At 46.2% G+C, this 26,264-nt stretch overlaps 1 protein-coding gene across 4 annotated transcripts in view; it reads right to left on the bottom strand.

The window, feature by feature from the left end:
* Positions 1-26,011, bottom strand: part of SYN1 (synapsin I) — a 185,343-nt gene extending 159,332 nt beyond the window's left edge. For 3 of the 4 annotated variants that reach the window (XM_040324370.1, XM_040324372.1, XM_040324371.1), the window contains exon 1: positions 25,472-26,011. In XM_040324370.1, the coding sequence (XP_040180304.1) occupies positions 25,472-25,794 (323 nt within the window). In that variant the 5' untranslated portion in view covers positions 25,795-26,011. The remainder of the gene's footprint in view (positions 1-25,471) is intronic. The other variant, XM_040324369.1, reaches the window with a different exon arrangement.
* Between the last annotated feature and the right edge of the window lie 253 nt (positions 26,012-26,264).

Genomic DNA, 26,264 nt, shown 5'->3' with positions numbered 1-26,264 from the left:
CTGAGAAACAGCAAAGCAATTGTGCATGCAAATCGCACCTCTGATTCTGCCTAGTAATGGGGATCTATTAAGAGAGGAAGAAAAGTAACTAAGCAAATCAATGTGCTTCCAGGGGACGTCGAGGGGTCCTGCACTATAAAGGTATGCTTGTGCCAGATCCAACCCGATTTAGACAACAGAGTTGTCCCTTTCATGCTGTGCAGAACTAATAATGGTTTCCATGTCACAGCATCTGTTATTGTCACCTAAACAGCCTCTGGGGTCTTGCTGCACCTTCTGCTGTAAAATCTAAACTCAGTTACATCATTGGTGAACCTGGCAGCAGTGGCAAATAATGATTGCCATGAGCAGAAATCCACAATCAGGCCTCAATCTATGCTACAGAAAAAGACTCCAGCTTAGCTTATCATCTTGCATTGCTTTTCTTAGCAGTGAAAGGGAATTTTGATTGAATCTGACAGTAGCGTTATGACTCAGTATGTGCTAAATTAAAATCTGCACACCACAAAGAAAGACGGCAAAACCTTTAGCTGTCACTGAATGTATAGTCTCTTTAAAGAGAACCAGGTGGCCTTCTACAGGAATCTCTATATTCACACTGTAAATATTACAATTTTGCAGGCTTGATAATGAAGAATTTACATTTCTTTTGTATTTACTTATTACAGTACTCATATGGCACCATCAATTTACAAACAGAGTCCCCCTCCTCAAGAAGGCACATGTACAGTAATGCCAATGAACAACGAAATGATTCAGAGAAGGATTGGGAGAAAGTGCTGCGGTCAGATGAGACCAAAATTGAGCTCTTTGGCATTAACTCGACTCGTCGTGTTTGGAAGAAGAAAAATGCTGACTATTGGCCATATTCTGGTAGAAAGTAGGCGGGCGGCGCGTAAGCCATTTACACTCCGCCGCCCCAACCTACAGGAGCAAGTGCTGTATTCCCCAAACACTAAAATGACACTGTCCATAGACCGGCCTGTCTTTCCTCCGCTCTCCCCTAAGGGGAATCGGATGAATACGGACCGCGTGTCCGTATTCATCTGATCCGTTCCGCCAGACGGAAGAAAAATAGGGTTTTCTTCCATCTGAAAAAGCGGATCTTTGCGGAGGCGGATGTTTGCGGACGTTAGCGGATACATCATCCGCTAACGTCTGCAATCCCATAGGGCAGAATTACAAGTCCGTAAATGGACTTGTAAAAAACGGACCGTTTGTCCTCCCGTGTGAAAGGGCCCTAAATAGAGATTACGTGGTGTTTCTTCAACAGTTGCATTATGAGGATTGCACAGAGTCTATTTTCAATCTGACAGAAAATCTGCAGGAAACAGAATGAGCACACATAACTGCCTTCAAGTAGGAATGCAATTACAAACTATACATTAAAAACAAGATTTTTAACACATATAGTCTTTGTAATATATCTATATTTTCACCTGATGACCCTATAACATCCTTTATGTCCTAGGGTGACACCGTTCTCTCACTGTACTTTAAAGAGGAGTTATCACACCTAGTGGCAACAATCTCCAAAACAAACTGCAATAGACTTTTTATATTTGGTTGAGTGACACAGTAGTGACATGGAGTAATGAAATCTGTGACAAAGTAATGACATGGTGTAGTGAAGTCTGTGACACAGAAGTGACATGGAGTAATGAAATCTGTGACACAAAAGTGATATGGCTTAGTGAAGTAATAACATGGAGGTTGGCGAACCCTCAGAATCAGTAGAAGGGCCCCTTACAGTGGTGACTTATAAAGAAGTTCCTCCTTAAGTTGTAGATCAGTGAAAAATGTCCTGTTTAAATTTGTGGGATGCGTAATGCCCCTTACATCACTGACCAGTGCAATGCCCCCTTACATCAGTGGTCAGCATCATGCCTCCTTACATTGGTGGTCAACGTAATGCCACCTTACATCAGTGCAATGCCCCTTACATAAGTGCTCAGTGTAAAGCCACCTCACATCAGTGATCTTGGTAATGCCCCTTACATTGGTGCTCAGTGTAATGCCACCTTACATCAGTGATCAGTGTAATGCCCCCTTACATCAGTGGTCAGCATCATGCCCCTTACATCGGTGATCAGTGTAATGCCCCCTTACATCGGTGGTCATCATCATGCCCCCTTACATTGGTGGTCAACATAATGCCACCTTACATCAGTGATCAGTGTAATGCCCTTACATTGGTCCTCAGTGTAATGCCACCTTACATTAATGATCAGTGTAATGCCCCTTGCATTGGTGCTCAGTGTAATGCCATCTTACATCAGTGATCAGTGCAATGCCCCTTACATTGGTGAATAGTGTAATGCCCCCTTACATCAGTGGTCAGTGTCAAGCCCTCTTACATTGGTAGTTAACGTAATGCCACCTTACATCAGTCTTCAGTGTAATGCCCCTTACATCTTTGGTCAGTGTAATGCCACCTTACATCAGTGATCAGTGTAATGCCCCTTACATTGGTACTCAGTGTAATGCCCCCTTACATCAGTGATCAGTGCAATGCCCCTTACATCAGTGATCAGTGTAATGCCCCCTTACATCAGTGGTCAGTGTAATGCCCCTTACATTGGTGCTCAGTGTAATGCCACCTTACATCAGTGGTCAGTGTAATGCCCCTTACATTGGTGCTCAGTGTAATGCCACCTTACATCAGTGATCAGTGTAATGCCCCTTACATTGGTGCTCAGTGTAATGCCCCCTTGTATTGATGCTCATTGTAGAACTGATTCTTTACCTAGGATTCAGCAGTCCGTTTCTAAGTTTGTTTTTAGGAGGCAGATCATTACCTATAGAGATATCTGCCCTGGGGAAAGAAGCAGCAATGAAAACCTATATAAATAAAATCCAAATGTCACAAGAGCACTAATACAAACAGTAAATTGCAATCCACAATCTAATCATTGTTATTCCATCTCTTTGTTGACAGCTACCGCATTTTAAAGAGAGAGATACACGATGTATTGTCATTCTATGAAACAGCAATGTATGGGGAAAAAAAGCTAAAATATATCACAAGCAATTGTCCCTAAACGCCATTTGGTACAGTGTTCAGCCACATCCCTACCAGTACTGCCCAGTCTTGGCCAACTTATGTAGCATTTAAAGAGGAGTTCCAGCCTGGGTGAAAAGTCAGCAAATGCAAATACTGTAGCTGCTGACTTTTAATATAAGGACACTTACCTGTCCATGGAGCCTGCGATGTCGGCACCCCCATATGGAGATAACTTGGAACAGTGGTGAACCTTCACAGGAGTGGCCAGCCTACAAAAATTACTCCAAGAGCATAACGATGACCCAGGAGGTCATTAAAGAACCCAGAACAACATCTAAAGAACTGCAGACCTCACTTACCTCAGTTAAGGTCAATGTTCATGATTCAACAATAACAAAGAGACTGGGCAAAAATGGCATCCATGGGAGTGTTCCAAAGCGAAAGCCACCACTGACTAAAAAGAAAACAAAGGCTTGTCTCACATTTGACAAAAAAAATCTTGATTATCCCCAAAAAATATTCTGTGGACTGATGAGAAAAAAGTTAAACTTTTTGGAAGGTGTGCGTCCCCTTACAGCTGGCGTAAAACTAACACAGCATTTCATAAAAAGAACATACCAACAGTCAAACATGGTGGTGGTAGTGTGATGGTCTGCCGGTGCTTTGCACCTTCAGGACCATAATTGATGGAACCAATGCTGAGCTTTACCAGAAAATCCTGAAGGACACTGTCTAGCCATAAGTTCGTAACCTCAAGCTCAAGCGCACTTGGGTTATGCAGCAGGACAATGATCCAAAACATATCAGGAAGTTCACCTCTTAATAGCAAAAAAAAAAAGCAAAATTAAAGAAGTCCAGCCAAAGCTTCGTTTTGCACTCCTGTGACCCGTTTTCAGCAGCGAGCGGGCTGAATTCCACTCTCTGCTGACATCACAGATGTCAGTCCAGGCACTGCGTCATTGCGACAATAAAGTCTGGATCCGCTAGGTGCCTGCACTGCCACCCAGCTTGGCCTCTCAGCGAGCCACTGAGAGCCTAAGACGGCTGCTCCGCACCCTCCACAACTCAGTGTTCCAATGAGTGAGGAGGGGGAAGAGCAAAGAGCTGTGACTGACAGTCTACAGCTCTCTGCTCACAGAGCTCTGAAAACCAACCGATTGACGGAGTTGGATCGCTCGGTTCTCAATGCAGAGGTGCTGGGGGACAGATGCTGCATCCACCTAGGTGAGTATGAATAGAAAAAAAATACCTTTGCTTTTCTTTTAAGGTTTTGGAGGGGCCTAGTCAAAGTCCAGACCTAAATCCGATTGAGATGCTGTGGCATGACCTTAAACAGACCGTTCATGCTGGAAAACCCTCCAATGTGGCTGAATTAAAACAATTCTGCAAAGAAGAGTGGGCCAAAATTTCTCCACAGCAATGTAAAAGATCCATTGGCAGGTATTGCAAACGCTCGATTGCAGTTGTTGCCGTGAGGCTTCACTGACGGGTTCCCTAACTCGCAATGGAGGCGGCATGTACCCGACAGCTGATGGAAACATCAGCTGTGGTGCCGACATTGCTGGACTCCAGGACAGGTAAGTGTCTGATTATTAAAAGTCAGCAGCCGCTGTGCATGTGCAGCTGCTGGCTTTGAATTCTTGCAGCGGTGAGTGGACCTCCACTTTAAGTTAAACACTGCAATAATAAATATAAAATCACTGAAGGCACATTATTACATTATTACCCTTTATGTCCAAGCTGCCTATACACAAGCCTGACCAATAAGTGATAGACATGACCGTCAGCTAAGTATGACTGATCTAGATATTATCAAGATGCCAGATGTAGAGATGAAACTGGCACAATAGCACGCTTTCACAAGAAAAACATACATGTGCATGACTGCATGTTCCCCTTGTACTTTTTTTAATCTCAGCAGATATCTATCAGCCTGAAATGTTAACAACAGGCTTTACATTGCATTGTTGTTATGAATTAGGAAAACGTAAAGAGAACCTGTACATGGCCAGTTCCCCCCTTCATACCATGCTATCCTAATGCCATGTAAACACAAATGTTTTTCCCGTCGCTTCCGAGCATGCGTCAACTTGATTCTGAGCATGCATGGTTTTTAGTCCGTCGGAATTGCATCCAAACGAACGGAAATTCTGATAGAAACATGTTCTCTATCTAATTCCGTCGGAAATTTCCGACTGAAAAAGTCTGATGGGGCAAACAAACAGACGGAATATCGGATGAAAAGCTTCCGTCTGACTTTTTCCGTCGGAAAGTCCGCTCGTGTGTACAAGGCATTAGAGGGTCTGTCTGAACCAGGACCAACAAAACTCTATAGCCATGAACCAAAGTCTTTCTATGTCTCCTGTTGAGCTGGATGCTATTTATTACATCACTTTTCTGTACAAGCTGTATTATTAATTAGCTGAACTGTTTTGATCTCATGTTCTCAATTCTATCAATGAAAATAGCTGAAATCTGTAAAATTGTGTTTATGCGCTTAGTAGAGGAAGTAATTAAACAGAAATCTCATCTGCAATTAAAAACAAGAAACTGACACAAATGAAGATAATTGATATGGAGATAATGAAGGTTTCCTTCCAATAAGGTGTGGGCGGGCCCTATAGCAACTGGTGCGGCCCTTGGGTTTTCAACCCACGTGAATCATCTCTTCTAGGCATCTAATACTGAACAGGCTGACTTCAAGTGAGCCTGTCGTGGCCACCAAACTGGGAAATATAACATCAGTAATAAAGTACCTGCTCCTGCCTACAAAACAGTTTGTTTATACCTGCATCATAGGCCAGGGTAAGTACATGTCTTGATTTCTCTCCAAATTGAAACTGAATTCCCTGCAGTGGTGCTAACCTCACATAGCAAGGGATACATTCTTGTTAATACCTAGAGTACCAGAAACAAGACATTTTATAACTTTTATTTACCTAATATCTTGTTCCCAGAGAATCTCTTCATGCTATAAGGCCGACTCCCCCACCCTGCAGCCTCTTCTCTAATGCCCCTTTCACACTGGGGAGGGAGGCGCGGTGGCGGTATAGCGCCGCTAAAAATGGCAGCGCTATACCGTCGGAATTGCCGCGGGATTCAGCCGCTAGCGGTGCGGTAATAACCCCCGCTAGCGGCCGATAAAGGTTTAATACCACCTGGGCAGGAGTTTTTCAGGCGGTATTAGGGCGCTATTTTTAGCGCTGTACCGCCTGAAAAACTTCTCAGTGTGAAAGGGGTCTTAGGCTGCATTCACACCTGAGTGTTTTGTCGCCTGAAGCATGAAGCTCCAAAACGCTAGAGGGGAAAAAATACATTATTCTCAATGGAGATGGTTCACATCTCCACTCCAAAACGCCTGACGCCGAACCCTGAATCTCAAACAGGTTCTGGACCCTTTTTTGTCGTTCTTATTGAGCGTATTTGGGCGTTTTTCTGTTTTTAACATTGGTGACCCTAGACCTGTCCAAAATCGCGGTAAAAAACGCTGCGACAAATCGTGGTAAAAAACGCCGCAAAACGCTACGCTCAGGTGTGAATGCACCCTTAGGCACTCAGATACTCTTATGACATCAAGAACAATGTAAGGTAGTCCGATATGCCCCCCTGAATGCTGCCTAATCTACATCACTCTCAGTCCCTAAGCTGTGCTGCCTCATCAGTGCCCATTAATGCAGCCTCATCAGTGCCCATTAATGCAGCCTCATCAGTGCCCATCAGTGCAGCCTATCAATGCAGCCTCATCAGTGCCTATCAATACAGCCTCATCAGTGCCCATCAAGGCAGCCTCATCAGTGCCCATCAATGCAGCCTCATCAGCACCCATCAATGCAGCCTCATCAGTGCCCATCAGTGCAGCCCATTTGCAACATTTTATGACAGAAACTAAAGCCTAGTTCACGCTATTCATTCAACCCACTGTAAAAAAAACTGTCAGCTCCGGTCGGAGCCGTTGTATTAACTATGCAAAGTTAGTATAGTGAACTCCCCTGCTGAGCTGTTGTGTTCTGACAGAGGGGCGCCCCCCCCCCATCCAAACACTCCAATCAGCGCTTTCAGGAGTCAGTTGGCTGGTGGTTTTCCAGCATGCTCGTCTGACAGAAGCCGGTCAAACAGCTGGTTTCTGTCGGACAGGGTGGCACAAAGACGGTCCGAATGTTGGCTGTTTTTTTTTTTCGTTTTTTTTTTTGAACCGGCTAATGTCCCAACATTCGGTCTGTGTGTACAGGGCTTAAGAAAAACTTTTTTTTTTAATGTTCAAATGTCTATTTTGTTTTTTAACAAAAATATTAAAAAAAAGATACAAATGTCATACGGGTACAGTGTTGCATGACTGCGCAATTGTGATTCAAAGTATGACAGCACTGAAAGCTGAAAATTGGTGTTGGCAGGAAGGGGGTGAAAGTGCCCAGTATTAAAGTGGTTAATCATACCTAGTCTGTTTCCTAAGTAGAGCTACAATGAACAAGTCACCCCTGCTACTAATAGATGCCAGCATTCGGTATCTCCTACACAGGCTGCCAGGGACTGGTGGCTAGGTAGAAGCAGACAGCAGAGGAGTGCTTACTATGTACAGGTATTAGCAGGCAGCAGAGAAGTGCTTACTATGTACAGGTATTAGCAGGCAGCAGAGGAGTGCTTACTATGTACAGGTATTAGCAGGCAGCAGAGAAGTGCTAACTATGTACAGGTATTAGCAGGCAGCAGAGAAGTGCTTACTATGTACAGGTATTAGCAGGCAGCAGAGAAGTGCTTACTATGTACAGGTATTAGCAGGCAGCAGAGAAGTGCTTACTGTGTACAGGTATTAGCAGGCAGCAGAGAAGTGCTAACTATGTACAGGTATTAGCAGGCAGCAGAGGAGTGCTTACTATGTACAGGTATTAGCAGGCAGCAGAGAAGTGCTTACTATGTACAGGTATTAGCAGGCAACAGAGAAGTGCTAACTATGTACAGGTATTAGCAGGCAGCAGAGAAGTGCTAACTATGTACAGGTATTAGCAGGCAGCAGAGAAATGCTAACTATGTACAGGTATTAGCAGGCAGCAGAGAAGTGCTAACTATGTACAGGTATTAGCAGGCAGCAGAGAAGTGCTTACTATGTACAGGTATTAGCAGGCAGCAGAGAAGTGCTTACTATGTACAGGTATTAGCAGGCAGCAGAGGAGTGCTAACTATGTACAGGTATTAGCAGGCAGCAGAGAAATGCTAACTATGTACAGGTATTAGCAGGCAGCAGAGAAGTGCTAACTATGTACAGGTATTAGCAGGCAGCAGAGAAGTGCTTACTATGTACAGGTATTAGCAGGCAGCAGAGAAGTGCTAACTATGTACAGGTATTAGCAGGCAGCAGAGAAGTGCTTACTATGTACAGGTATTAGCAGGCAGCAGAGAAGTGCTTACTATGTACAGGTATTAGCAGGCAGCAGAGGAGTGCTTACTATGTACAGGTATTAGCAGGCAGCAGAGAAGTGCTTACTATGTACAGGCATTAGCAGGCAGCAGAGAAGTGCTTACTATGTACAGGTATTAGCAGGCAGCAGAGAAGTGCTTACTATGTAAAGGTATTAGCAGGCAGCAGAGAAGTGCTTACTATGTACAGGTATTAGCAGGCAGCAGAGAAGTGCTTACTATGTAAAGGTATTAGCAGGCAGCAGAGAAGTGCTTACTATGTACAGGTATTAACAGGCAGCAGAGAAGTGCTAACTAGGTAGCAGCAGGCAGCCGAGGAGTGCTTACTATGTACAGGTATTAGCAGGCAGCAGAGAAGTGCTTACTATGTACAGGTATTAGCAGGCAGCAGAGAAGTGCTTACTATGTACAGGTATTAGCAGGCAGCAAAGAAGTGCTAACTATGTACAGGTATTAGCAGGCAGCAGAGAAGTGCTTACTATGTACAGGTATTAGCAGGCAGCAGAGAAGTGCTAACTATGTACAGGTATTAGCAGGCAGCCGAGGAGTGCTAACTATGTACAGGTATTAGCAGGCAGCAGAGAAGTGCTAACTATGTACAGGTATTAGCAGGCAGCCGAGGAGTGCTAACTATGTACAGGTATTAGCAGGCAGCAGAGAAGTGCTAACTATGTACAGGTATTAGCAGGCAGCCGAGGAGTGCTAACTATGTACAGGTATTAGCAGGCAGCAGAGAAGTGCTTACTATGTACAGGTATTAGCAGGCAGCAGAGAAGTGCTTACTATGTACAGGTATTAGCAGGCAGCAGAGGAGTGCTTACTATGTACAGGTATTAGCAGGCAGCAGAGAAGTGCTTACTATGTACAGGCATTAGCAGGCAGCAGAGAAGTGCTTACTATGTACAGGTATTAGCAGGCAGCAGAGAAGTGCTTACTATGTACAGGTATTAGCAGGCAGCAGAGAAGTGCTAACTATGTACAGGTATTAGCAGGCAGCAGAGAAGTGCTAACTAGGTAGCAGCAGGCAGCCGAGGAGTGTTAACTATCAGGTATCCGGGATGTGCTAAATAGGTAGGAGCATGCACATTATGGTGCTGACTACAAAGCTTATGAATTATTTCCATTACACTTTACACAGTCCTGAGAAAAGGTGGCATACAACTCCACATCCATCAACATGCAAATGCATTCAAAATTATTCGTATCTGTTGGAATAGCGTGGTAAACGTATGGTGCTGTATAAATAAATGTATACAAACAAGCCTGGTAGATTCACTCGCTTACATTGCTTTCCAAAATCCACTTTAATGCTGTCGGCCTCCTAAATCAATACTCCTAGTCCCTTGCCAATCATATTTAATGCATTTTACATTAACAGTCATTGAATATTCTAAGCTGATTTAGCCTCCCCTATGTTGCGATTGTCCTACACACATTCTATAGGGCTGACCTCCATGTGCCCTCTCTGCACTCCTTTCCATTAATAGAATAAATTGTGCTCATTTCCCAGTCTAATTCCCACGTCAGCTCTGATATTACCCATAATTCCACCCACTATACAGTATGTATATACCCCGTTCTGTGCAAATGACCTAAAGATGACCTAAATCATAAGATTTTCTGTTGCGTTTGATGTTAATGCAGTAGGATTGTTTTATAGGACTGCATGTGATAATGATTACATGATTGGATTGCTTGCTGGAGCCAAATGATACATACCCCGTGTGATGGGCTTGTCTGGTTGGTCATGACTTGCGCTCAGGATATGCACGTTTCAAGCGATTGTGATTTGATAGTGTTTTGATTACAAAATGGACAAGCCTGGTATGTAGAACTATTACAAGGAGTAAATGAAAGCTGGCCACGCACATTACAATTGTTATTCATTCAATTTAATTATAATTTTCAATTATGATTTTTGTGTTTTCCCTGCTGCGCTGCCAGACATGCCTTTTTATTTCTTATTCATACCTTTTTGTTGACCTATTACCGTACACACTAACAAAAAAATATATTAAAGTGGTTCTAAAAAGAGAATAATTTTTCTCCTAATTCGTTCCCTACATTAGGATAAAAATGATCCAGTAGCTGTATCACTCCCTCATCTCTTATACTTACCTGAGTCCTACCTCGATCCAGCGCTGTGCCCATCTGCAGCTATGATGGTCTTCCTCTCTCTACCCACAGAAGAGACAGAGGCGGTAGCCATTGACTCCTGCTGCTGTCAATCAAATACTGTGAGGAGGGAACATAGGGGAGGGGGCTAAACCGCACTGTGTGTGTCTACCGTGTTTCCCCGAAAATAAGCCCGGGTCTTATATTAATTTTGGCAACAAAAGACCCAGTAGGGCTTATTTTTGGGGTAGGTCTTATAACGTGCTGTTTCTCTCCCTCCCTGCCTGTCAGAATCCTGTTACAGCTGTTACAGTAGCACACAATACATTACACAATGTGTGTGCCCCTGCAATCCAATGGTGCCAAACGCCTCAGCTCTGCTCTCCTCCACCTCTCCCAGCCACCAGCCCCCCTGAGCTGAGCGCCGCTCTGTACCAAAGGCACCTGATATGGCTAGATCAAAGAGACACATACACTGCACACCGTCATACCAGAGAGGATTATAGGAGTACACAAGCACCTCAAACTAGGGCTTATTTTCAGGGTAGGGTAGGGTATTGCAGCCCTCCAGGAAAATAGCACTAGGTCTTACTTTCGGGGTAGGTCTTATTTTCGGGGAAACACGGTATAGATACACACCGCCTGGTTCAGGAGCAAGCCTGCAAAGGCACCCCCATAGCAAGCGGCTTGCTATGGTGGTGCATACAATAGAGAAAGAGCCTAGAGTGCTGGCGGGGGACCCCAGAAGAGGAGGTTCAGAGCTATTCTTTGCAATACAATTGCACAGAGAAGGGAAGTATAACATGTTTGGTATTTTAGAAAAAAATTAAGCCTTTAGAGAGGCTTTAAAGCAGCATTAAATGTTCAAATTTGTTTGAATTTTTTTTTTTGTTTGCATAGTTACATTAGTCTAGATCAGGTATATGCAATTAGCGGACCTCCAGCTGTTACAAAACTACAAGTTCCACCATGCCTCTGGTTGTCATGCTTGTGGCTGTCAGAGTCCAATGTTAGTATACATATTCCGTACCTGTGGAAACTAGAAATAATTTTAGTAGTCGCTGGCTCTCTGCTACTACTTCAGTGATCGCCACTGGGTCCTGTGCCGAGCAGTCAACCTGATGCATAGTGACCACAGTAGGTTGTCCACTCAGCACAGGTGCCATTCACAGGTCGTCCTACAATTTTCTAATTTTCTTGGTTCTCTGATTGGATGAGGTGGAGAGGCAGGGTGGTGTCACCATTCAGAGAAAGCAAATCTTTGGCTCCTGGTCTCTCAGCAGAACTTCCCCAAATTTCCTGTTGGAAAGTGTGCATGCTTTGTATCAGGTTGCAAAGAATAGTGTGGGCCCCTGCAGCTGGCCATCAATTTGCTTGGTGGAGTTAGAAAGGGGTAAGCAGGGGAGTGGCTTGCTGTGGGGCTGTGTGATTGTATGGACACACACAGCATATAGCACACACCATCCATTCAGCTTTAGGGCCGGTTCACACCACATGCAGTCCGGTGCATTTTCTTTATGCATCAAAAACATATGAAAAGTGGGTTGTATGGTTTCCAATAGCATCATTTAGAAGAAAATGGAAATGCATTAAAACACACAGGAACGCTTCAAAAACACGTTAAAATTGTGCATGCAGAAGTGCATCCGGAATTGATCTGGAGTGCGGGGGCTCCATAGAACTCTTTAAACTTAAAGAGAAGGTCCAGCCCAAAAAAATACAATTTAAAAGTCAGCAGCCACAAATACTGCAGCTGCTGACTTTTAATATCAGGGCACTTACCTGTCCAGGGAGCCCAGGATGTTGGCAAGATGTTGGCACCCCAGCTGCCGCCTCTATTCCTGGTAAGGGAACCAGGCAGTGAAGCCTTTCGGCTTCAGTGCTGGTTCCATACTGCTCATGCGCGAAGCACGCTGTGCTTTACAATTGGCCCGGCAGCGGGGGAAGGAGGAGGGGGGGCCGAACTTCCGGGAGATCGAGCTGCGGCCCATCACCTGGAAGCGGGGACCTGTCATAAACAAGTCCCCTTTCCCCTCTGCCCCCTGAAGGAGGAAGCATATAAGCGGAAGTTCCACTTTTGGGTGGAACTCTGTTTCAACCACTTCAGCCCCAGAAGGTTTTACCCCCTTAATGACCAGGCCATTTTTTGCGATACGGCACTGCGTTGTTTTTAATTGTGTGGGCGTGCGACGCTGTACCCAAACAAAATTTATGCATTTTCTCCCCACAAATAGAGCATTCTTTTGGAGGTATTTGATCACCTCTGCAGTTTTTATTTTTTGTGCTATAAACAAAAAAAATACAGACAATTTTGAAAAAAATAAAATAATATTTTTTACTTTCTGCTACAATACATATCCCCCCCCCAAAAAAAATATAAAAAAACAAATGTATTCATTAGTTTAGGCCAATATGTATTCTGCTACATATTTGTGGTAAAAAAATCACAATAACGTATATTGATTGGTTTGTGCAAAAGTTATAGCAGCTACAAACTAGGGGATAGATTTATGGACTTTTTTTATTTTATTTTATGTTTTTTACTAGTAATGGCGACGATCTGCGATTTTTAGCAAGACTGCGACATTGCAGTGGACAAATCTGACCCCAAGTGACATTTTTTGAGGACCAATGACATTATTACATGGATCAGGGCTATACAAATGCACTGATCAATGTATAAATGACACTGGCAGGGAATGGGTTAACTGTGTTCCCTGGGTGTGTTCTAACTGTGTGGGGGCTGGGCTGCCTGGGGCAACAAAGAGATCGCTGTTCCTGATCACTAGGAACAGCAAATCTCAGAGTTGTCCCCTGACAGAACAGGGATCCACCTTGTTTCCATAGGCAGATCGCCGTTCTGCCTCTCCTCACCGTGATCGCGGGAGGCCGGTGGACATTGAGCTTGTGCTCGCAGTTTAACATGCACAGACCGACGTACAGGTACATCGGTTTGCGTAGGAGAACCAACCTGCCGCCGTATATATACAATGGCTGGTCGGCAAGTGGTTAAAGGAGAAGTATAGTCAAAGCTTTTTTGCCTGTACTTCTCCTGGGGATCACAGTGCAGTGCAGTTCGTTTTGCACTCCTGTGACCTGTTTTCAGCCGACAGCGGGCTGCTGTCATTCAGCCAATCCAGGCTTGGGAAAGAGTGACCTGGGAAAAGTGTGTGGGCCGCTCAGGCTTGATAGAGAGGGGGTATGTGGACAGTGCATCAGCAGCTGCTGCTGCTAGAGTGCTGACATGAGATGGAGCCCATCCTGGCTCTGCAAAGGTTAGAGGAAGAAAGGGTGACCCCTGGAAGTCGCACATCTATCATGTCCTACTGCAGAGAATTGAGCAGCAACATCAGCCTGGACTCCGACCAGGCCCCGACCCAAATGTGTTTCACACCACCCCCCCCCCGGAGCTTAGTCATGGGGATAGGGCACTCTTGCATATGGGGAGTATTTAAGCATCATTAGTAGTCACTCGTTAGGTGCAAAAAGTTAACAGGTGTGAGTAATTAATTGTGATTGGTGTTAGTATGGAGAAAAGGAGATATCAGTGTAATTTAGCCTAGAGTTCTACACGAACAATAGGCAACATGATCTCCCCCAGTATGTACACTTTCAACACAACCACTAAGGCTTCTTTCACACTATGGATTGTATGTCCGTTTGATAATATCCGTATTACACCTATTAACGGACGTTTATTAACGGATTTAATAACGGATAAATATTTTACCATTCTTCCTTTATTGAAAACGGATAATGTTTATCCGTATCCGTTTGTTAAAGGGGTCTTCCAGATTCTGATAAACCTCCCGCCCGCAGACCCCCACAACTACCGGGCAAGGGTTGTGGGGATGAGACCCTTGTCCCCATCAACATGGGGACATCCTCCCCATGTTGAGGGCATGTGGCCTGGTGCGGTTCAGGAGAGAGGGGGGGCCGCACTCTGTCCCCCCCTCTTTTCTGCGGCCGGCCAGGTCAACGTGCTCGGATAATGGGTCTGGTTATGGATATTTAGGGGGAACCGCACGTCATTTTTGTTTTAAATTGACGGCGGGGTTCCCCTGAATATCCATACCAGACCTGAAGGGTCTGGTTATGGATATTTACCGGGAACCGCACGTCACTTTTGTTTTAAATTGACGGCGGGGTTCCCCTGAATATCCATACCAGACCTGAAGGGTCTGGTTATGGATATTTACCGGGAACCGCACGTCATTTTTGTTTTAAATTGACGGCGGGGTTTCCCTGAATATCCATGCTCAGTAAAATTAACGTCCATTAACATAACGGACATTTACGGAGACATTTACTAACGTCCATGTGCCATAGACTTCAATGTTAAAATATAACAGACGTTAATATATCCGTTACTTGCAACGGACAAAAAATTTACAAAAAATAGTGCAAGACCCGTCACATATTCCGTTATAACTAACGTCCGTATGTTATAACGGACTATTACGGATCTTTACGGAACATAAAAAAATCCCATAGACTTTAATGATATTTTATAAAGGACGTATAACTTCAGTTTTTTAACATTATCTGACGTATTTTAAAACGGATTATTAAAACTGATTTATTTTGTAGTGTGAAAAGGGCCTAATAATTGGTTGAACACCACTGGATTGTTTAAATGCAATGCTACCAGGTGTTCCACCTGCAATGTTTTAGGCGATCCCCATACTATAATCTCACAATCCAATGGCTTTTCCATAGCCATCAAACAGTTATGCCTCGTACACACGACCGGTTTTCCTGTCGGGAAAACTGCCATTAAAAGCTTTTGGCCGGGAATCCCGGGTGTGTGTATGCTCCATCTGAGTTTTCCCGACAGGAAGACTGCCGGGGGAAAAAAAGAGAACCAGTTCTCTTTTTTTCCGCCACGGTGGGACTGCGGTGGAGCATACACACGACCGGGTTTCCCGACCAAAGCTCTTATAGCAATTTTCCTGTCGGGAAACCTGGTCGTGTCTTAGGCCTCGTACACACGACCGTTTTCCTCTACAAAATACATCAAGAAACTTGGTGGCAGAGCTTTTTTGCCAAGGAAAACGGTCGTGTGTATGCTTTTCGTCGAGAAAACTGTCGTGGATCTCGACGAGAAAAAAAGAGAACAAGTTCTCTTTTTTTCTCGTCGGGAGTCTCAATTTCCTCGTCGTGTTCCTCGTCGAAAAACACGTTCGTGTGTATGCTTAGAAACCCACGCATGCTCAGAATAAAGTATGAGACGGGAGCGCACCTTCAGTAAAAGTAGCGTTCGTAATGGAGATAGCACATTCGTCACGCTGTAACATGATGAACTGATTAGCAAAAGCAGCCCCAAAGGTGGCGCCAGTGGAATCTAACTTCCCCTTTATAATGCCGTCGTACGTATTGTACGTCACCGCGTGCAGGGACCGCCCTGTCTTTTCTCCGCTCTCCCCTATGGGGGGATCGGATGAACACGGACCGTGTGTCCGTGTTCATCCAATCCGCAGACGGAAGAAAAAATAGGATTATCTTCTGTCCGCAAAATCGGAGCTTTGCGGAAGCGGGTGATTACGGGTGTCAGCGCATATTCATCCGCTGACACCCGCAATCACATAGGGACCAATGTATGTCCCGTTTTCATCCGCAAACGGATGGATGAAAATGCGGACATATGGTCCGCACATGTGAAAGGGGCCTATATGGTTTTTTTTTAACCCATACTTCTCTTTTAAGGGGCTACTCTTAAACCTGATGGGATGTAAGTGCTGAGGGGACCGGCTAAAGCAGGAGGAAAGAAGAACGTTTGATTCTGAAGAAGGGCAGCATGTAACCTTAGCTTGTGAAATGTATTTTAAAAAATAATTTTTTATATAAATAACTTTATTATTATCACTTTCATTTTTACCAATTAACAAGTCTCTTAGAAAAGTTATAATTGTAAATTAAAAAATGATAGCACACTCCTCAGCCAGAAAAAATAAGAAATCTAGTCTTCCTCTTGATCCAACCTAAAGGTCATCCTGACAAAACACAATTGCCTCACAATCACCAAATAACTGAATAAAAAAATAAAATAAAACCACGGAATAAGAGAATAACATGCCTAGACTCCATTACAGTCCAATGTCCTCGCTGTGACTACCCAGTGTGACTACCCAGGCCACAAGGTCAAATCCTGTATCAGGTTATTCCTCTTGGCACTATCTTTTTCTCCTGGATTGCACAGAATGCATAGGATTACTATACTGCATCATTAGAAAAATCCCTGTGTATAGTCAGCATTATCAGAGGACCACATTTCACCAAACCTTGATGGACCTTTCATGCAAAGGTCTCTGCAACAACCTTCTTTTAAGGGTCAGCCCAAGTTTAGCGACGTTTCAGTTTTTTAAAGGTCTTGTGGGGAGCGCTCTACATATAGGCAACTTGTAGGCTGCCATTGCTTGCCACCTCCTAAAACAGCTGGCTGCCTGGATTTAGTGCAATCTGTGTTGCTTTCCCAAAAAGTAAGGCCAATCAAAGTGAAGTCACAACTCTGAACGGTAGGCTTGTTCCAGATCAATGTCTCCGAATGTACTGAAGCTAATGGACCAAGATGACAAAGGCAGCAGCCTACACATTATTTGCAGCCTAGGTTGAAGGTCCTGGGTGTGTACACCTCCCTCACCAAGAAACCGAAACCATGAGGTGAGAGCTCATAAAACTCCCCTTATACATTGGGACAGATTGGCCCCTTTACTAAAACCAATGATATGAAAATTACAGTAACCCATCCCACCCAACAATCAATAAGAGCAATTAAAGCAAAACTAAAAAAAAATAAAAAAAATAACCTATTAAACCAAACAATAAAAGAGCGGTTGTGCTGCAATAATCACCCTCAATCCAGTGCTGTCCTCCAAAGTACTTTATTTCTGCCACTAGATGTCCTCAGTCTTTTAGGCTGAATAAGGGCTCTAGCATCATTCAACCCACTTTGGGACAGACGTAGCACAGTGATGATGAGATCATCTGTCTGATCCTGGGTTCACACTATTACGAACACAGACATTGCATGTGATTCGCATTGCTGTGCAGATCACACGCAATGTCTGTGCGATGCAAGTTCAGACATACAGTTTGTATTGCTGAACCCGTATTGCATTCGCACGAAAATGCTGCAGGAACCTTTTTTGCCCGCACTGGAATCGGTGTTTACACCCATGCGATACGATTCCTGTCCGAATTCACAGTTCGCACTGCGATATGCGAACCGATCTGGGGGTGTCATTAATTTTGTGGTTCGCAGAGGGCAGTGTGAACTGGCTATGAGGGAGATGCGATACGGGAACACGCACTGGAATCACACTGGTTCCTGCATCGTAATTGTGTGAACCAGGGCTGAAACTCTGCTTTCTCCTTCTGTCAGCTTCTTGTCAGAACATAAACTGATTACATCCTCGTGTGGCGTCTAATGCCGCGTACACACGACCGTTTTTCGGGTTCTAAAAAATTACGTTTTTAAGGGTCTAGAAAAAAACGACGTTTTTTTCAACCCGATCATTAAAACGGCCTTGCCTACACACGATCGTGAAAAAAAAAATGCTCTAGCAAAGCGTGGTGACGTACAACACGTACGACGGCACTATAAAGGGGAAGTTCCATTCAGATGACGCCACCCTTGGCGCTGCTTTTGTGTTAGTAAAAGACGATTTGCGCTTTTCAGTCTCTTACAGCGTGATGAATGTGCTTACTCCATTACGAACGGTAGTTTTACCAGAACGAGCGCTTCCGTCTCATAACTTGCTTCTGAGCATGCGCGTTTTTTTCACGTCGTTAAAGCCCACACACCACCATTTTTTACAACGTTAAAAACTTCGTGAAAAACTAGAGCATGTTCGAAATTTTTAATGCCCATTTTTTTGATCGTGAAAAATGCTCTGGAGCCTACACACGATCGTTTTTAATGACATAAAAAAAAAACTTCATTTTTTAGAACCCGAAAAACGGTTGTGTGTACGCGGCATTACTCTCACACTCTGAGCTCTGCTGTACAAGGCTGATACCAAAGCCAATTTGGGTTCTTATGCCGCGTACACACGACCGTTTTTCGGGTTCTAAAAAAATGATTTTTTTTATAATGTCATTAAAAACGATCGTGTGTGGGGGCTCCAGAGCATTTTTTCGGGTTCTAAAAAATGAGCAAAAAAAAAATTCAAACATGCTCTATTTTTTCACGACGTTTTTAACGTTGTCGTTTTTCGGGTTGTAAAAAATGATCGTGTGTGGGCTTTAACGACGTGAAAAAAACACGCATGCTCAGAAGCAAGTTATGAGACGGGAGCACTCGTTCTGGTAAAACTGTCTAAGCACATTCATCACGCTGTAACAGAAAAGCGCAAATCGTCTTTTAATAACACAAAATCAGCTAAAGCAGCCCAAAGGGTGGCACCATCCGCATGGAACTTCCCCTTTATAGTGCCGTAGTACGTGTTGTACGTCACCGCGCTTTTCTAGAGCATTTTTTTCACGATCGTGTGTACGCGGCATGACTGCTTGTATTAAAAATAAATGTCTCTATGTATTTATGAACAGAGCTGCATTCAGTTGTGTCATTTATATGTGCCTAGAGTCCAGCTATAAGGGTAGAGTGTAATTGGCTTGCTGCAAACTGCTTTTCTATACAGGATTCACTGACGGAATGGTTTATTGCTTAAATCATCAAGTAACATATCCCCTAGCAACCCCTCATAACCCATCCTCATTATTCTGACTTCTTTTAACTAATGAATGCAAAAATCTGATTGGTTGCTAAAGGTTACTGCATTTTTCATATCAGATAGATCTTCTCACTGATCCTGAATACTGTATACTTTCCAGCATCACCCTTCAGAAACAAGGCCATCAGTACCGACAGACTCAGAAATATAGCGATTGCCTACAATGCGCACAATCATGGATCATACAAGCAATTTAAACATAAAATAGCAACATAGGAAAGACCAAAAATAACAATATTACTTTCTATTCTTATACCCATGTATCCTATAAAATGATTTGGCTTCCTTAGCACCCAGTCCTAACTTGCCAATAGCTGTAAAATCTATCCATCCATCCTGATCCTCACCTTCCTTATAAATCTTTCTACATTTCCCATCTGTAAAAGCCTGCTCTCCCCCTCTCTACATCTCCTCCAATCCCACCATATTGCTGACCTTTGACCCCACCCATCAATCAATGTTCCTTTCTGGCAAGAGCCTCCCCAGGACCACTGATCCTAATGTGACATCATCCCCCCCCCCCCCCCCATTACTATGTATTCCTCACGTCCTACATACTTATCATCTATCCAGCCAGTCCCCTCTCTCCGCTGTTCCATATCCTTCACAATCTTATTCCCTTCCCCCAACTGACTGCAAACCACCATCACCAACCCCACTCCTTCACTGTGCTCTTCTATCGTCTCCACCTTCCTGACTCCTTCTTGGTGCCCAATGTCTACCATTCCTTGCCCCGTGTGCCAGTCCTTGCCATCCTCTATCTTGTCAGTCACTGTCGTCCTGCCTATGCCAACACCTGGCTTTTCCATATCATAGTCCCTGCTATGCTCCCATAGAGGATGACCATTCTGTCCTTCACCTTCTAAGTGACAATCTCTAAATCTGTCCCTAATATTCTCCCCACTTCCTGTATCTCTTCTGCCAAGTCCTGTCATATACCCATACATCTTCTAAAAGTCCCTACCATCCTACACACAGTCCCTACCATCCTACACACAGTCCCTACCATCCTACACACAGTCCCTACCATGTATCCTGCACACAGTCCCTACCATGTATCCTACACACAGTCCACGACATCCTCCCTTATCTTCATATGCTTTTTCTTCTTCCTACACCAGTCCATAGAACCTTCAAAGATCCTACACCATTCTCCACCACGTTCCCTACACCATTCCCCACTACCCCCCACAACATTCTCCACCACACTCCTTACACCATTCCCCACTACCCCCCACAACATTCTCCACCACACTCCCTACACCATTCCCCACTACCCCCCACAACATTCTCCACCACACTCCCTACACCATTCCCCACTACCCCCCACAACATTCTCCACCACACTCCCTACACCATTCCCCACTACCCCCCACAACATTCTCCACCACACTCCCTACACCATTCCCCACTACCCCCCACAACATTCTCCACCACACTCCCTACACCATTCCCCACTACCCCCCACAACATTCTCCACCACGTTCCCTACACCATTCCCCACTACTCCCTACAACATTCTCCACCACGTTCCCTACACCATTCTCCACTACTCCCTACACCATTCTCCACCACGTTCCCTACACCATTCTCCTCTACTCCCTACACCATTCTCCACCACGTTCCCTACACCATTCCCCACTACTCCCTACAACATTCTCCACCACGTTCCCTACACCATTCTCCACTACTCCCTACACCATTCTCCACCACGTTCCCTACACCATTCTCCTCTACCCCCCACAACATTCTCCACCACGTTCCCTACACCATTCCCCACTACCCCCCACAACATTCTCCACCACGTTCCCTACACCATTCTCCACTACTCCCTACACCATTCTCCACCACGTTCCCTACACCATTCTCCACTACCCCCCACAACATTCTCCACCACGTTCCCTACACCATTCTCCTCTACTCCCTACACCATTCTCCACCACGTTCCCTACACCATTCCCCACTACCCCCCCACAACATTCTCCACCACGTTCCCTACACCATTCCCCACTACCCCCCACAACATTCTCAAACACGTTCCCTACAACATTCCCCACTACTCCCTACAACATTCTCCACCACACTCCCTACACCATTCCCCACTACCCCCCACAACATTCTCCACCACGTTCCCTACACCATTCCCCACTACCCCCCACAACATTCTCCACCACGTTCCCTACACCATTCCCCACTACTCCCTACAACATTCTCCACCACGTTCCCTACACCATTCTCCACTACTCCCTACACCATTCTCCACCACGTTCCCTACACCATTCTCCTCTACTCCCTACACCATTCTCCACCACGTTCCCTACACCATTCCCCACTACTCCCTACAACATTCTCCACCACGTTCCCTACACCATTCTCCACTACTCCCTACACCATTCTCCACCACGTTCCCTACACCATTCTCCTCTACCCCCCACAACATTCTCCACCACGTTCCCTACACCATTCCCCACTACCCCCCACAACATTCTCCACCACGTTCCCTACACCATTCTCCACTACTCCCTACACCATTCTCCACCACGTTCCCTACACCATTCTCCACTACCCCCCACAACATTCTCCACCACGTTCCCTACACCATTCTCCTCTACTCCCTACACCATTCTCCACCACGTTCCCTACACCATTCCCCACTACCCCCCACAACATTCTCCACCACGTTCCCTACACCATTCCCCACTACCCCCCACAACATTCTCAAACACGTTCCCTACAACATTCCCCACTACTCCCTACAACATTCTCCACCACACTCCCTACACCATTCCCCACTACCCCCCACAACATTCTCCACCACGTTCCCTACACCATTCCCCACTACCCCCCACAACATTCTCCACCACGTTCCCTACACCATTCCCCACTACCCCCCACAACATTCTCAAACACGTTCCCTACAACATTCCCCACTACCCCCACAACATTCTCCACCATGCCCCCTACACAATGCCCTATTATTCCCTATGCCATTCCCTATTACGCCATTTTCCACCATGCTTCCTACACTATTCCCCACTACTACCTACATTTTCCACCCTGCTCCCTACAACATTCTCCACCACGTTCCCTACACCATTCCCCACTACTCCCTACAACATTCTCCACCACACTCCCTACACCATTGCCCACTACTACCTACATTTTCTACCCTGCTCCCTACAACATTCTCCACCACGTTCCCTACACCATTCCCCACTACTCCCTACAACATTCTCCACCACACTCCCTACACCATTGCCCACTACTACCTACATTTTCCACCCTGCTCCCTACAACATTCTCCACCATGCTCCCTACACCATTCCCTATTATTCCCTACTACTCCTTATCCCATTTTCCACCATGCTTCCTACACTATTCCCTACTACTTCCTGCACCATTCCATACTACTCCCTACACCATACTCCCTACACAATTCTCTACCATGCTCCCATTCTATGCCAGTCTCTATCACCGTTCCCAGGCCAGATTTTCCATGCTTCATGCTCACCCTACAAACCTCCTTGTGCCCATTATCCCCCTCCTGTGTCCCTAGTTCTGATATACTGTACTTCTTCTTCTCCTCCTCCCTGTATCATTGTCCACCATCCATACCTCTTCCTACTGATCCCTCCTCAGCCCAGTCTCCACTACATGTCCCCTGGCTTTATTTCTTTACACTTCTCCCTGTGCCAGTCCCTATCATCCCTATCCCCATCCTAATGCATCCTCTACATGTCAGTCCCTATCATTCCCATCCTTAAACATCATCTACATATGTCAGTCCCTATCATTCCCATTCTTAAATATCATCTACATATGTCAGTCCCTATCACCCCTATGACCATCCTTATAACTCTACATATGTCAGTCCCTATCACCCCTATGACCATCCTTATAACTCTACATATTGTCAGTCCCTATCACCCCTATGACCATCCTTATAACTCTACATATGCCAGTGCCTGTCATCCCTTCTGTGCCAGTCATTATAATTTTCCCTCTGTCAGTCCTTATGTCGGTATCCTTTCATCAAGTCCCTTCTGCCTGACACTCTCTTATAGCTGTCTATTCCTCCATTGGTCCTCTATGCCAGTTACTACCCCCCGCCCCATATACGTCCCTGGCACCCCCATACCTCTGCCACCTCCCCCCAAGTATTACTCCCATCTCTCTGCCCCCATTTTCCTCTATGCTCCCCTGTAATTCCCTGATATACCCATTCCTCTGCCCCCGTGTAATTCTCTAATACCCCCATTCCACTGCCCCCAATGTAATTCCCTGATACCCCCATTCCACTGCCCCCCAATGTAATTCCCTGATACCCCCATTCCCTTGCCACCCCCCAAGTATTCATTCATACCCCCATATATCTCTGCCCCCCATTTTCCGCTATGCCCCCCCAATGTAATTCCCTGATGCCCCCATACCTCTGCCCCCCATGTAATTTCCTGATACCCCCATGTAATTCCCTGATACCCCCATACCTCTGCCCCCCCCCATGTAATTCCCTGATACTCCCATACCTCTGCCCCCCATGTAATTCCCTGATACCTCCATACCTCTGCCCCCCCATGTAATTCCCTGATACCCCCATTCCTCTGCCCCCCATGTAATTCCCTGATACCCCCATACCTCTGCCCCCATGTAATTCCCTGATACCTCCATACCTCTGCCCCCCCCATGTAATTCCCTGATACCTCCATACCTATGCCCCCCCATGTAATTCCCTGATACTCCCATACCTCTGCCCCCCCCATGTAATTCCCTGATACCCCCATACCTCTGTCAACCCCCAAGTATTCATCCATACCCCCATCTCTCTGCCCCTCCATTTTCCTCTATGCCCTCCTTGTAATTCCCTGATACCCCCATTTATCTGCCCCCATGTAATTCCCTGATACCCCGATACCTCTCCCCCATGCAATTCCCTGATACCCTCATTCCACTTTTCACTGCCCCCCCGTGTAATTCCCTGAAACCCCCATACCTCTGCCACCCCCCCAAGTATTCATCCATACCTCCATCCCTCTGCCCCTCCATTTTCCTCTATGCCCCCTTGTAATTCCCTGATACCCCCATTCCTCTGCCCCCCATGTATTTCTCTAATATCCCCATTCCACTACCCCCCCCATGTAATTCCCAGATACCCCGATACCTCTCCCCCATGTAATTTCCTAATACCCCCTTTCCACTGCCCCCCTGTAATTCCCTGATACCCCCATGTAATTTCCTGATACCCCTATACCTTTGCCACCCCCCAAGTATTTATCCATACCCCCATCTCTCTGCCCCTCCATTTTCCTCTATGCCCCCCTTGTAATTCCCTGATACCCCCATTCCTCTGCCCCCATGTAATTCTCTGATACCCCATTCATCTGCCCCCAATTTACTTCCCTGATACCCCCATTCCACTGCCCCCCCATGTAATTCCCTGATACCCCATGCCTCTGCCCCCCCATGTAATTTCCTGATGCCCTTATACCTCTGCCACCCCCCAAGTATTTATCCATACCCCCATCTCTCTGCCCCTCCATTTTCCTCTATGCCCCCTTGTAATTCCGTGATACCCCCATTCCTCTGCCCCCATGTAATTCTCTGATACCCCATTCATCTGCCCCCAATGTACTTCTCTGATACCCCATTCATCTGCCCCCAATGTACTCATCTGATACCCCCATTCCACTGCCCCCCCCATGTAATTCCCTGATACCCCATGCCTCTGCCCCCCCGTGTAATTCCCTGATACTCCAATTCATCTGTCCCCCCCCCCCCATATGTAATTCCCTGATACGTCTCCCCCATGTAATGCCCTGATGCCCCCCCAAGAATTTATTCATACCCCCATGCTCTGCCTTCCATTTTCCTCTATGCTCCCTTGTAATTCCCTGATACCCCCTTCCTCTGCCCCCCCCCTATGAGATTACCTGATATCCCCTTCCTCTGCCCCCCCCTATGAGATTACCTGATATCCCCTTCCTCTGCCCCCCCCCTATGAGATTACCTGATATCCCCTTCCTCTGCCCCCCCCCCCCATGTAATTCCCTGATACCTCGATTCCTCTGCCACCCCCACCCCCCATGTAATTCTCTGTTACCCCCATACCCCCCCCCCTATGTAATTCTCTGCTACTCCCATACCCCCCCCCCCCCCCATTCCATATGTAATTCTCTATTACCCTTCCCCTCCCCCCAGTCCCGTGTCTCACCAGTCAGTGTGGGGTTCGTCAATGACCAGCAGTAGTTTGGCCCCCCTGGAAGCCCCCCCGGAGACCCCCCCGGCGGCGGTGGAGACCTGCTCGCTGAGGGCGGCGGTGGTTTGCTTGACCGCATTGGAGAAAGAAGAGAAGAATCCGCCGCCTCCCCCTCCCCCTCCTCCGCTGGGCTCCGGGGACACGGCGGGGGGTACCGGGGAGACTGCGGGGGGTGGCGGGGCGGGGGGGTCCGGACGTTGCAGGTCACTCATGTAGCCGTTGGGCAGGTTGGCCATGAAGTTGCTGTCTGATAGGCGACGCCTTAGGTAATTCATCATGAAGCTGGATCGGTTCTGCTACTACCGGGAACGGGGCTACAGAGCCCGAGGACTGGGGAGGGCGGACCGGAGACTGGCGGTGTGTATGGACACTCCACAGGCTGCTCCTCTATCTGTCTCCTCGGCGACCGACAGAGATCAGCATCCTCCCGCTCCTCCTCTACACCCGCACTTGGTACCTCCTGCGACTTCTCCACCTCTAACCCCCCCACGGGGAACAGTGGAGCGCTCCTCCGACCGCACTGACTACACGGAGCTGGAGCGTACTATGTGTGGGAGAGGGGAGGCAGGGCGGTGAGGGTGACTCGCCTGCATCATGGGTCCCCCTGTGATGCTGCACAATGGAGCGCGCTGGTACCCAGAAGAAGCGGAGAGGAGATGCAGGTGTGCAGAGTGAGGATGGAGGAGCACCAATCATCATCAATATAGGTCTATGAATGGGGAGGAATCATTAATATAGGACTATGGAT

This window comes from Rana temporaria, chromosome 9 (assembly GCF_905171775.1).
Source record: "Rana temporaria chromosome 9, aRanTem1.1, whole genome shotgun sequence".
Classification (NCBI taxonomy): Eukaryota; Metazoa; Chordata; class Amphibia; order Anura; family Ranidae; genus Rana; species Rana temporaria.
Note: the sequence above shows the minus strand (reverse complement) of the source record. Positions and strands in the feature narration are given on the sequence as shown.